The following is a 13,646-nucleotide window of genomic DNA, read 5'->3' as shown; positions in this document are numbered from 1 at the left end:
ATGACAAATCGAATGCGAAAAAGTGCCGCAATAAATAAACAATTGAAATGGAAATACAATTTTCAAGTGGTTGCCAGAGCAGCTCACACACAATCACATACATACATAGACATACTTCGACACATACGCGTATACACACATACTTGTACATATGTATTTGTAGGTGTGTATTTGTGTGTGTACGACCCAATAAAAAAAAAAAGTTACAGCACATGCCATTGCTGTTCGAAACGGAAACGAAAACGCACGCAGATAGCACACACAGCCACATACTCTCATGAATGCACCCACACATATTCTCCCCGCGCACAGAAACATACTCTTCTCACACATTTGTGGCACAAACTTCTGTTGACTTATGCAATAAAACTGTCGCGCAAACTGTTGCAAAAGCAGCGCGAACCGACGGGCGACCCTGCGGAAATGTTTGCATTTGTATTTTTGCATTATTAAAACTGCAAATGCAGCAGCATGCCACATTCGCTCTGGCATTGTGTTCGAGTACTCTATACCTCCCCCCCATTCCACTCTACTCGGATCTTGCCCCACCACACTTGAGATTTGAATAATATGAAAATTGTCAATTTACGCGCCCGCCATGCAGCAGAAAAATTACAAATAGCAATAAAAATGTTTGCACTTCGCCACCATGAGGATAGGAGGGTCACGTACATATAGACCTTATATGGATAAGGATCAATATTTAAGAGATAGAAATGATTTGGTAGGTACTTCAGTTTAAATCGAAGATTATGTGAAAAAGTTGTGCAACTGTCGAAATATTTTTGAACTACACTACACATATGGGATATCGGATAGCGTAAATAGAGAGAACTAGTTAACGACTTGATATTGCATTCGTATATAATGCCTTAAGTACATTTAATTAGCAAATTTTAGATCGAAACAATACTATATAGTTATTATCGATGAGATAAATTTGCCATTTTGCTGCCATTCCATCTTTTGTTTACATTTTAATTGACTTTTATAAATTAAATAGATTTGCTTTAATATTGTACATTGTGGTTACAATTCGTTTGACAGAAACATAATAATTAACCTGATTCGTGTCTTTAGTACTATGACGACTGAGAAATAATGGAACAGTGCTAGAGGACTACATAAGATATGTAATGCTGGCTCCTGACTATGAAATATCAGTACTGAATGCAGCGAAGGAATAGCTCACTCTAATTAGGTCCGATTAAGAGAAATAAAGTATTCCTTGTTATAGAATTCAATACTAAGAACATTTTGTGCTTCAGATAAATTTTAATAATTATTGAAATAATATATTTAAAGTATTGTTACAAATAAAAGAGGCCTGACGAATCGGTCTTTCAGTTCAATCGTTTAAATGAAATTTCGAAACGAACAAAATTCCAGCAATTAATTGATATTTAAGATTTTATCCACATAGTGCTTGAATTCGTTGTGGCATGTGCTATAATGTAGGCAATAGAACTGGCGCTTAACTTAATTTTTGTGCCACCATCAAATGCGCATTGTTGGCACATATATCTAAACAATTTCGAATTTGTATTACAACAACCAATGCACGGCATTGTTACATATTTTATTTCCATTCCTTTGGTTTAGCTTGCATGTTTAGGCGACATTTTCTTTCCTTTTCTTTTTTTGTTGTTGTTGTTTTGGGTGCTGCCCAAACTAAAGTGGCGTGAAAAAATTTCAACGTATAAATGACTAACGACAGGCGAAGTGTAGGAATGGAGGCAATGCGAGCGGGTGGCTTTATTGTAACTGCATTAAATGACATTTAGCGCTTTTTGGAGTTAAATGTCACCCCTTTTTTTTCGGATTTATCAACATCATCGGCACGCGACAAAAAAACCGAAAACGAAAAAAGGTTCACAGCAAAAAGGTCGTCGCATATTGGCCGAGATTTTTTCGTTTGGGTTCGTGCATACATTTTTGCATAATTTTAAAATTTGTTTGTATGTGGCCCAAGGTGTTCGAGTCGAGGTATTTCGGCTATGTTTGTATGTAAAGGGTGAAGGTGTTCGGGCAAGGTGTGTGACATCGGTTGAGAAAGCGTTTAATCGAACTATATGGGGAATGTATGTTGCTGGCACGGTTTAAAGGAATTTTGAATTTATTATCCTAACATGGATTGTTTTGTAATTGTAATATCATTAGTAGCTAGTTTACAATTTGTTTGTAGATATCTTACAGCTAATATATGACAGCTTATTTATTATAACGGCCTAGTGCAGCATACGTGTGTTTATTAAATAACTGAAACAATATATTCACAACACGCATGCCTTAAATTAGTAACGATTGCTTTATGTTTCACGGTCAGACATGCATTTTACTTAAATATAATTTAAGGCGCGGCTTTTTCACCTTTGTACAGATTTCTCAAACTTCATATGATGATTAAGATTGCTATTGGAAAAACGATTTTAAAGTTCAATGAGTTACGTAAAAATGTATAACTTTTTCGTTTAAATATCTGATCAGCGTTTAGTTCACTTTCCATACTTGTTGAGAAGTATAAGCCATAATTAGCATTTAGATCATTTTATCATACCATAAGCGCTCGAGTTGCAAACTTTATGGCATAGAGAATTGAAAATATATTCTCCAACAAAATATTTAATAAAAGCATGAAAAATATGCAAATATAAAAACACTTTCATTAAAATCTCAGCTCATTCATTGCGTGTGAGCTGATTAAAAATGAATTCATTAATTAACTTATCAACTTTTTCATGACGCTGCGCAAACTTTTTGCTTCATCACAAAAAGTGATAAAGAATCTGACGCAAAAAAAGCGTACTAAATAAATACGGAAAATTCGTTTAAAAAATAATAGAGAAAGACATGGAAAATATTTAATTTTAAGTTGTTTTAAACTTCATCTTTCTCTTTTTAATTGACGGCACATAACGCCATTTTAAAGCTTGTCCATATTTTTTCTTAACCTACACAAATAACAAAAGAAACTACGTGCGTAGCAAATTAAATTTGATTAATTTGTGAAATGGCGAAACAAGAAAAAAAAAGAAAGAAAAAGGGGATGCCTTAAAACTCGCAATCACTCGCGCAGAACTTGACGCAGAGTAAACAAAGGAAAAATAATTGTTTGGTTGCAGTTATAAAAAATAATTCAAATTGAAATGCAAAACAGATGCACGTGGCATTAAAATGGGCACAACAATAAAAACAATGCTCGTGATAATGATGATGATGAGGATGTTGAAGATGACAAAGAAGATGCAAAAAGTAGTAGACAGATAGTAAGTTTCATGTTCATTGAGGTGGGGATTTAATGCTGCAAATGGCACTGATTCCAAGTTGAGTTGCAGGTTCATTAACTTCATTATAGATACAGCCCTATGGAGTACTTTAAAAAAGTGAGAAGAAGCCTATCTATGAGATAGCAATCTGTATATGATAATATGACTTACTTATCAATTTGGACGTCCTTTAGATATCAGCTGAATTTATAAGCCATAGTTAGACAGTTGCAGATTCATAAGTTTGTATATTGTGCTGAATATATATTGCTATGGTCAGACAGACAAACAATTTGCACACAAATTTTTCTAATTTACGAAGTATTAACAGATCTTTAAGATATTATTTAAATGGCTTACTTGTTGTAATAAACGAAGTGCAAATTATTCTTACCTATTTTTGTTTGTTTGTTACTGTATTAGAGGACTGCATGAGTGGATTTCAAATATAGTAATCTTTTTTTAAAATATTGTAAAACGACTATCAATATATATAAGTACTATGTCCTACTATACTACTAAGCATTATAGATATATTTTGTTTTTATTTCCGAAGTATTTACTAGTATGTATTAAAAGTATGGGATCTTCGGCTTGAAAAAATAGAAGAATTAAAAATTATTTGTCTGATTTTTAACTGTTAATTTTTTTTAAATCTTTGATAACTAGATCTTAATAAAGATGTTCAAATATAATAGTCATATTATGCCAAATACGGAGCTAGAAGGCGTAGTAGTGAGGAGTACATTTTGAAATGAAGGTTTCTTATTATGCATGAAAGATAAAAGAGTCACAAACCTACTATATGCCTCCAAGGCTTGAAAATTATTATAATATAATTAAGACCAAATACATCAAATCTGTATAACCTGGATCGTAAAAAACTTGATCAACTTTAAGCTCAGTTTGAAACCAGTGTCATTTGGGCATTTATGAGGATGCTGGGAGTGAGGAACGTGCGGAGCAGTTAACAAAACACGTAGAGACTCAAAATTTTGTGTGTTTTTATGCATTATTTGTTTTTTTTTTTTTTTGTTTTAGAATCTATTATTTGCACATTTATTTGATTATAAAGTTATTTGTTTTTGTCGGATTGGTTCTATTCGTGCGCTCAAAACTTCAACTCACTATGCTGAGCACATTTTGCTGTGTCTCCATGGGTCCGTGTCCATTTGTCAGCGATGTCGAGTGCGGCGTGACCAGCAGTGGCGTCGTCATCGTTGTCGTTGAGGCGGGCGCGGGCACGGAGGCAGTGGCAGAGACTTGAGAGACAACATTGCCGTTGCAGTTGTGTGAGGTGGGCACGGGTGTGGGTGCAACGGCAATTGTGCCATTGTATTGTGTCACTGAAGCTGTTCCTATTGCTGGTGCTGTTGTTGCTGTTGTTTGTGTTGACAGATTTGTCTGTGATAAATTTGCGGATAACAACAAGGATTTGCGTTTTAGTGCTACGCTTCTCTGAATATATATATTCTGTTTGTTTTTATTTCCTATTATTATATTGTGGTTGCACTTTTATGCTCAGCTATAATGTCTTTTTTTCTATTAGGTAATTCTTATGTGGGTTGCACAGACTACCAACCGACCAACACCAAAATTGCTTAGTAAATAAGTACGTTGCAAAAAGTATAAACGTATATATAGTATATTATATGTAGGAGTAATGCATGTATATAAGTATGTAGAATATAACAAACGAGCGAGCAGTAATAGTTCATTGTTTATAAGGCATGGCACAGTTTTCTGTTTTGAAGCATGCTTTTTACTTTCCACTTTGTTCTCTTACCGCTCAAAATACAATTAGCATTGAATAATGATGTTGATCGAAAAAAAAAAAAAAAAAATGGAGTGAAACAAAACACACAAAAACATAATCATATACAATTGTTTGGATTATATGGGGTATTTAAAGCTGAGCGCCGGGCGGGGTTTACAGAAAAAGTCTCATTTCGGTTACATTTTTATCTTAGACTAGAAATATATATATATATAAGTTCATACAAAGAAAGAGATTCAAGTTACTGTCCAACTAATTTGTCATATACAGATAAGTGTATTATTATTATCATATATGTTTAGACCAAAATAAATATCACTCATTCAATCAGTAAGTCAATTAATTCAGCAAATCCATCAGCATCATCACCAGCATAAAAAATGCGTAAACTTAATGCTAAGATCAATGCCGGCATAACAATTTTATTTGTTGCATACATTTATATGACCGTGATTAGGGGTTTGGGAATATACATTTTGGCATAGTTATATATATTTAGAGAGAGAGAGAGATAGAAGAAATATACGTATTTAAATAATTCGTCAATACATCATGCGACCAACACTCAATATATATATATATGTTTGTATGTGAGTAATTTATGTATATGATTGATTGTCTATATGTGTGTCTGCATTCGAATAAGCCAGCCCTGCAGCCCATTGTACACTAGTTCCGAACTATTTGCCAGTGACAATTCAAATAAACGCACTCTTAATAATTTTAACATCACGTCAAGTAAAAACAAATGAAAAAGTTGAGGAAAACTATTACTAAGGAGTAGGGGAAACAATGGGAAAAGAAAAGCTATATGAAATAATTACATAATGTTTGCTACAATAGCGTACAATTACTTTGATGGAAGCTATTTTAGAAAATATTCGTAATTAGTTGCTGATGCTAACGCGATCAAAATTAATTTATATTTATTTTCTAATTATTTTCAAAATTTAACCACAATTGCTTTTTTCAATAGTTTCCCTGTGGGTAAAAATCGTATTGGATCGGATAGTTGCTCTGTGGGTGAACATCGAATGAAGTCGGAATTAAACGATTGAAAAATTATGATATATAATTATATAAAATTTAATTAATTATATATAATTTACTATTTGAAAATATTAATACTTTCTTAAGTTTTACATTCAGTATTGAACTGATCAATATACTGAAAAGTTTAGTACCGAAATTTCGGTTTCTAACGTTCAGAGTAGAAGATAGTTGGAAATACTTTATTTGATTACTGACCAATAGACCTATTCTCTTCAAAAAATAGTAGCGTAAAGTGTTGGAAATGATTGAATTTGTATTTTTCCGACAGAAATGTTAATATTTTTGATCTAGGCAGTAATAAAATAGAACTAATAGTGTAGAGAGGCAAATTACGATTTTAGTGCTGTTGGGACATCAAACGAGGCGTATGAGTAATTGTATTTCAATTTACATTTGTTGGAAAACCAAAGGACCTAGACCCAAAATGACAACACAAAATAGACCAAGGAAAACACAGCAATAAAATACATAGTACTTATGGGTGTGTGTGTGTGTGCCTATGTGCGTGTCAACAAATTCGAGTACAAAACTGATTGAATTTGACAATAGCACATTTTCCGAGCATTGTTTTTGAATTCGGCCAACCAGTCTCCTCCATTTGCTCGAACATCTCGTCTATCTCTACCTCGCCCATACTTTTGTTGAGTAACCATTTGTCAATGTTTGCAGCTTTTGACGCAAGTTGTTTCGTGTCTGTCTGTCTGTGTGATTGTTTGTTTATTGCAAGGGTTCGCAATTTTCGTGTGTGTGTGCCCATTTATACAGCTGTTGTTTCTATTTCATGTTCTTGTTCATGCTTATGCATGATTTATGTATTATTTATGAACTTATATTAGTACGAATTGTTGCTGTTGCTGCTACTGTTGTTGTAAGTTGTAGTATAAAGCAAACTGCGCCTTGCCTCCGCTGCTGCCGTGTTGGTCAATTAATATTGAATATAAATCGGACAGAGACTTATGTAGATAAATAAGCATGCGAAAACAGAAGAAAGATATTAAATAACATGTGTCAATCAGTGCTTGTTTTTTTTTTCATCTTCATATTTATGTGAAATTAAATACTTTTTGAGTTTATATCGTAATGAGGAAAGTGATTGAGCACTTGAGTTTTCTTTTTTAATTGGACAGCTGTCTTAATTAAATTTGGCGTTGGGTCTGCAAAAAGGAACCGAATTGTGTGAATGCTTATTATAATTGCTTCACAGGACTGACAGTTTAAAATATTGATTCTAAATATTCATTGTGTCGAAATATTTTATGTAACAATTTTTTAAAGGAATTTAAATTGCATATAAGGCCTGCGAAATAAGTCACCTTATCAACATATTTTTCTTAATTAAAACAAAAATCTTCGATATTTTAAATTGATTGTAATTTTTCCTTAAACTTTATAAAATGACAGTTTAAATTCAGTTTAGTAATATTTAAGAAATTATAAGAAACTTTTTTAAAAAATAAATGAAAATTTTTCCGAACGAAATAATTGAACTGATCAAATTCAAAAAACTTTATTTATATCTCGATTTACTTGTGTTTTTAGCGGTAATTGTTTAGATATGTCCTCCATTACTATTAATTACTCTTAACATGCGATCTGGCATTGAACTAACCAAGTTTTGAGGAAGTGATCCGTACAATTTGGCCCACTCTGTTACGATTGCTTCTTTTAATTCTTTCAAGGATCTAAATTGTCTGCCATGCATGTAAACCTTACTGGAAAGGATTCCCCAAAGGTTCTCTATGGGATTAAGATCTGGACTTTTTGCAGGCCACATCAAAAGTGGTATTTTGTTATCCTCAAAAAATTGTTTTGTGCGTTTTGAGCCATGGATTGGAGCATTGTCCTGCTGGAATGTCCAATAATCTCCACACATTTCTTCTCCAAAATGAATCAGGTTTTCGTCCAATAGCTCTACATAGATTTCGGAGTTCATTTTATGTGAGACAAAGCATATAGGACTCTTTCCAGCAAAGCAAAATGCAGCCCACACCATTAGCGATCCTCCTTGAAAATTGCGCGACACTTTCATTTGTTTGGGGGTCCTGAGGTCACGATAATAATATTGATACCCATCTGGTCCACCTAAATTAAATTTTTTTCATAACTGAAAATAATTTTTTTCCACTCCAGGTCCCAAAACTTATGCATCTCTGCAAAGTGCATGCGGGCAACTTTGTGCCGAGGAAGTACTTCACATTTGACGGTTTTTTTTCATATGAAATGAATTGATCGGCTCGTAAAATTTGTTGCACGCGACGTTTTGACACTGAGAGATCCAGTTCCTGACAAATTTCGCCTGCGCTCAGGTTTTTTTTGAGTGCTAACGGTTTTATTCTCCTCTTATCGCGATTTTGTACCAATGGCGGGCGACCGGAGCGTGGCTTTTTTCCGTGGTGTTCGGGGTCTTTCAAAAACTTTTGTATAGTAAAAAAGCTCCTTTGTATTTTGGAAGCAATTTCACGTAAGGGCATTCCAGTTTCTCGATATGCTAATATTTTAGCTCTTTCTTTATCAGATAGGTAACGGCTTTGATGCATTTCTACTAAAATTATGGTTAATTATAATCTGATCTAATGTTCTAAGCCTGGATTAAAGTCAAAACTCACTTATTTAATTTTTTTAATTATAAATCCCAAAATTTTGATGAAAATGGCCCTTTAATGCACTGGTACAATGACAAAAACTGATTTGATCAGCTCAATTATTTCGTTGTGTAAAGAGAGGCAGCAGCAATTTTCGATAGAAATAACGGTAGTAATAAAGGATTTCTGCTTCTCCTTACTGTTTTAAGCAAGAGAATTAGATGAAAGCAAACTATGCAAAAAATGAAGTGGAAAACATAAATGGTAAATCTGTGGCATTACGTTATATGCATGATAAGGTGACTTATTTCGCAGACCTTATTTGCGAGTTGTAGCTGTCGTAATTATTTTCTTCGTCTTCAAATTGGCCAAAAAGTCACTACCAGTATTGATTTCAAATTATTTTATAAAACTGTTATGTTAGAAAAAATGTTTTAAAAAATATTTAAAATAAATTGAAAGATGTTTCTGTGATAGCTAAAAATTAGCATTAGCATCTATAATTCAGTTCTTATATATTTCCATGACACCATTTGTTATATTTGTATATCCTTTTTGAAAATTATGAGCAACCCCTTTTCTGATATCTAAAACCGTTTCATACTTGTGACTTAAGCCTTCCCCACTCATGTCCTCTATGTGGAAACCAGATGAATTTAAGTGCAACATGTTTATAGATTCTTTTGGCAAGCTGCAACAACTCATTTCGATTCGGAATTGACTGCAGTTAAATTTACTTTTTTTTTTTATTTACGACCGCAGTATTTTACCATTGGAAACAACAGTCGTATGCTAAAATGTTGAAATTAATTTCATTTAAGCTATCAAAATTTGTCCAGTTTAATTTCTAAACCAAAGGCATTCCACATAACAAAATCGAACGTTTCAAATTGTATTCTCTGGAAGGCAAATGGCAAACATTGTCACACTATAACGAATTCGCCACAGGCAGGCAGCAAGCGAATTGTAATAAAATGTGGTCTCAAATTGTATTTGCACAATATTATTGCGTATTGTTGTTACAAATGTGTAGTTGATACAATTTTGTGTACAATTGTATTTTGCATATTCATAAAAGTTTGTGGTAGGCAATACGAGTACAACAGCAACAACAATTAAGAGGCAATAACAAGAACAACAGCAAGAGGCAAGTAAGGACAACAACGAGTAATATTTATTGCATTTGTAAATAATTAAATATTTGCTAATTTATTACACCTCAAAGGCAAGAGTTCACTTAAAACTAAATGTAAACATAACAAGCGCACAATTGCCTCTTGTTTTCTATACATATTGTATGTGTATATTAAATATTTGTTTATTTGTATTTGTTGTTGTGTGCGCCAAATTAAGCGCTACACAAATGCCACTTTGATTTAAAAAAATTGTTTAAAGCTCAAAATGTTGAATTATGTAAATACAGGAATCAATTTTCATAAACAAACAAAAGGGACGATGCCAAAAATGTTGTTGGTCAGCACTCTTTGTGTTTACCTTAAAAAGAACAAACAATGCCGTATTTATTCAAATTTAAATATTTTATGCTGAAGCTTTTAACAAGTGCAAATAGTTATGAACATTTTGGGAATATTTTTCCCATGCACTTGAAACATTTTCTATATGCCCGAAAGTATGCAAAGAGGAAACTTAATTTAATTTGTGAGCTCGGCTGCCTGGCTGGCATTTCAAAAATATTTTCTACTGATTTATTGCGGCTGCGTAACGAAAACGTGATTTCATTTCAGTTTTGACCAGAAGCCATCCACAGAGCCAGAGAGTTATTTTCAAGTTTCGTGCTTGCACGTGAAACTCGTACATGCGTGGATCTCTTCCCAAAAATGTTTATTTGATTGCTTATGTGTGCTTCTAAAATTTTAATTAGAAAAAAATGCCAACAACAACAACAAGCTGAAATCAAAACTACAAAGCATTGGCAGCATCACCAGCACCAGAAACGTGAAAATGTCCCCGAGCGCTCAACAAAAAGAAAACAAAGTAACAGAACATCCAGTAATGGCATGGCAACGCCTAACAGTAGGCTGTAGATAGGCTTAAGCGTTTCAAAATATTCAGTATCCAACGGTTTTTTATGTTGTTTTGAAAATTAAAGACATTAATGCGTTTTTTTTTTTTTTTGATTGGATTGTTGGCAAAATTAATCCGGTTTCGAAATGCACGAAAATGATCCTATTTTGAAAATAAACAGTTCTCCCACATATAGGATACATGTTTACATTGTCCTTATGGTCGCTTTAACGAACAGTTTGTTTGTAATAAATAGTTGCCGATTAATATATTTAGCAGTTTTCAAGACGAGCATTATTGCTGATTTCACATCAAAAAATAATCGAAATACAATATATGGAAGATATTAATCTTGAACTTTTACAAAACTAGCTGATGAAATATTTGTAAAGGGCATATGAAATACTAATAGCAAATTAATAAAAGTTAATTATAATAAATTGTTTACCAATTTAAATACAAGCATTCATATTTGCAATCAATGTGTACATTTTTTATATTAATAAGCAATCAACAAAAACTAAATTGAATAATACTTATGTTCAGAAACTAGTTCGCTCTGTTATAGCATTCGCTGATAAATTTCTTGAGCCAAGCGTGTCGCTTGTCCCACTGTGCAGCAACGCAGCAGCTAAAAAGTATGCTACAAATATACGAATGCAAAAACTGTGGGTTCTCGGGTTTGTGTTGGATTGTTGGTTTAGAATTCTGCGTATCTGACTATATATGAGCGACATGTTTACGTGTATGTATGTATGTGTGTGTATAAGTGAGCTGGTAGGTGGGTGTGTCTGCAGGCGTTTTGTTTTCTAGCTGCGTGTGCTGATTCTTGTTGTTGTTGCTTGCTCCTGTTGTGTTATGTTTGTTGCTGTTCAAAACGCATGCGATTAAAAATGTAAAAGGCAGCAACAGTACAATAATAACAACAAAGATGGCCCGATTTTGTGTAGCTGTATCTGTGTGTGTGTATGTGTGTGTGGCCGTGCATACTTATAGGCGCACAAAACGACCAAACCAAACCAAATCAAAGCGCAACGTTAACCAAACCCAAAGCCAAACCAAACAACGCTACAAATGCATACAGAAAATACGAGTACACGACCACACACAGACAGCGAGTTCTATAAATAGTATATATGTATGTATACATGTATATATAAGAATATATGTTCTGGAGTGGTGGGAAACTAGCATAGTTGCATAAATGCATATGTGCTTATTTCTGCATTTATGTCAGACTCACCTTCTTCTGTTGCATGTAGAGCGACGCATTGGCACCACCATCGGCCGCATTTGTAGCTGCCCCTGCAGCCACTGTGTTGCCATTGCCGCCGCCTGCTCCAGCAGCGACTGCAGCAGCAAGGCTGCCCTCGGCTGCCTTCAATTGGGTCACTGGTTCAGCTGCTTTGGCCGCATTGGCTGCCACAACCAGTGACAGACTTTCAGCAGCTGTGGGCGCAGCGCTGGCTGCTGCTGCTGCTGCGCCTGCCTGTTGTGCAGCGGCCGCGGCAGCAGCGGCTGCTGCTGCTGGACCTGGCGCGGCTGCATAGCCAGCAGGTGCGCCGGGGTAGGGCGCCACGCCAGCCTGCACCATGTGCTGTAAGTAGACAAAATACGAAAATATACATTAGTAATGTAAATGGACACAAGGGGAAAGGAGAGAGAAAGATAATGTGCTACACTGATATGTGAAAGTCAGGTTGGACTCGTTTTATCTACGAGTATGTTCTGCAGTTTGCTGTAGTTGCGATCAGACGTGTAAATAATTTGCTAACAAATTTGTCAAATTTTTCAATCTTTCCGTAAAGAGTAAATTCAAAAATATGTTCTTTTAAATTATTAAGTGTCTTTAGCAAAAAAAAAGACAAGGTTTGCTCTACATCCTCTAAAATGTTTAACCAAATACAGCTTCAAGTAGAAAGAATCAATGATCTTCTTTACGATGTGACAGGGAAGTTTTTCAGATTTTATAATATAATATTTTATTCAAAGAATAATTATTTTTCTTTGCAGAAGAGTTTTTTTAAATCAAATGTTCAACCAAAGTCGTATAACTTGCAAAAGAGATGATGATGTAAGCTCTATGATTTGATCAAACGTCTATGTTATTTCAATGCTTTTTTCTGCCTGTGTACCAATACGAGCGCATATAATCAGGCCTCCACATATTTCTAAACATTGAGCTCATATTTCGCTTTGTTTTTCCAACAGTTCAAATGAAAATTTTTCTGCCTTTTCGTTGACACATTTCATTTCATGGCAAGCAGAAACCGACGCGTGTCCAACAATCCCAACTCTTTTGTACTTAATGTGTGTGTGTACTTTCTGGTTGTCGCCTGATATCAACCTGGTTCATTTTGGGACCGCATAGTTAACCCGTACGCCAACTACATTGGTAAGCTTTTTGTCATACAATAACAACGAGAAACATAGAACTGTCACACACACTACCACACACACAGACACTCTCACTACGTAGACGGAAATATGCATAACTTTATTGCCTGCACAGTACGCGTTTTAAATTTCCACTTTTATTACATCTGCTCCATTTTTATTTGTAAACATTTTTGCCATTATTTGGCCAGACTATCTTTGCAATATGCCCGGGGAGAGACGAACAGGGAGAGGGGAAGGGAGAAAGCAAGCCAAGAGACTGTCAACATTTATGAAATATGCAAAATTTGCAGCTTATTGTAACTAAATATGCGACACCCCACGCATCTCCACCACCTGCTGGTTGAGCTCCGCCGCCGCTTTGTCAAAAAACTTTTTGGCAGCAGTGTGCGGCACCCGCTACTGCTATTGCTCCCGCTATGAAATGGCAAAAGGGATTATCATGTGAGTGGCATTTTAATATGTTTGGCTACGAAATTGTTGTTGCAACTTTCGGGCTGCTGCTGCTGCCACCTGAAATGGCTATTAATTTTTGGGATTTAACAA

The 13,646-nt window shown here is 34.6% G+C and overlaps 1 protein-coding gene across 1 annotated transcript in view; it reads right to left on the bottom strand.

The window, feature by feature from the left end:
* LOC115622118 (AF4/FMR2 family member 4) overlaps positions 1–13,646 on the bottom strand; it is a 141,364-nt gene that overhangs the window by 23,125 nt on the left and 104,593 nt on the right. The window contains exons 2-3 of the mRNA XM_030515963.1: positions 11,947–12,300; positions 4,395–4,670 (exon numbers count right to left, since the gene is read on the bottom strand). Coding sequence (XP_030371823.1) covers positions 4,395–4,670; positions 11,947–12,300 — 630 coding nt within the window. The remainder of the gene's footprint in view (positions 1–4,394; positions 4,671–11,946; positions 12,301–13,646) is intronic.

Source organism: Scaptodrosophila lebanonensis, unplaced genomic scaffold (assembly GCF_003285725.1).
Source record: "Scaptodrosophila lebanonensis strain 11010-0011.00,11010-0021.00 unplaced genomic scaffold, SlebRS2 tig00000043-arrow-pilon, whole genome shotgun sequence".
NCBI lineage: Eukaryota > Metazoa > Arthropoda > Insecta > Diptera > Drosophilidae > Scaptodrosophila > Scaptodrosophila lebanonensis.
Note: the sequence above shows the minus strand (reverse complement) of the source record. Positions and strands in the feature narration are given on the sequence as shown.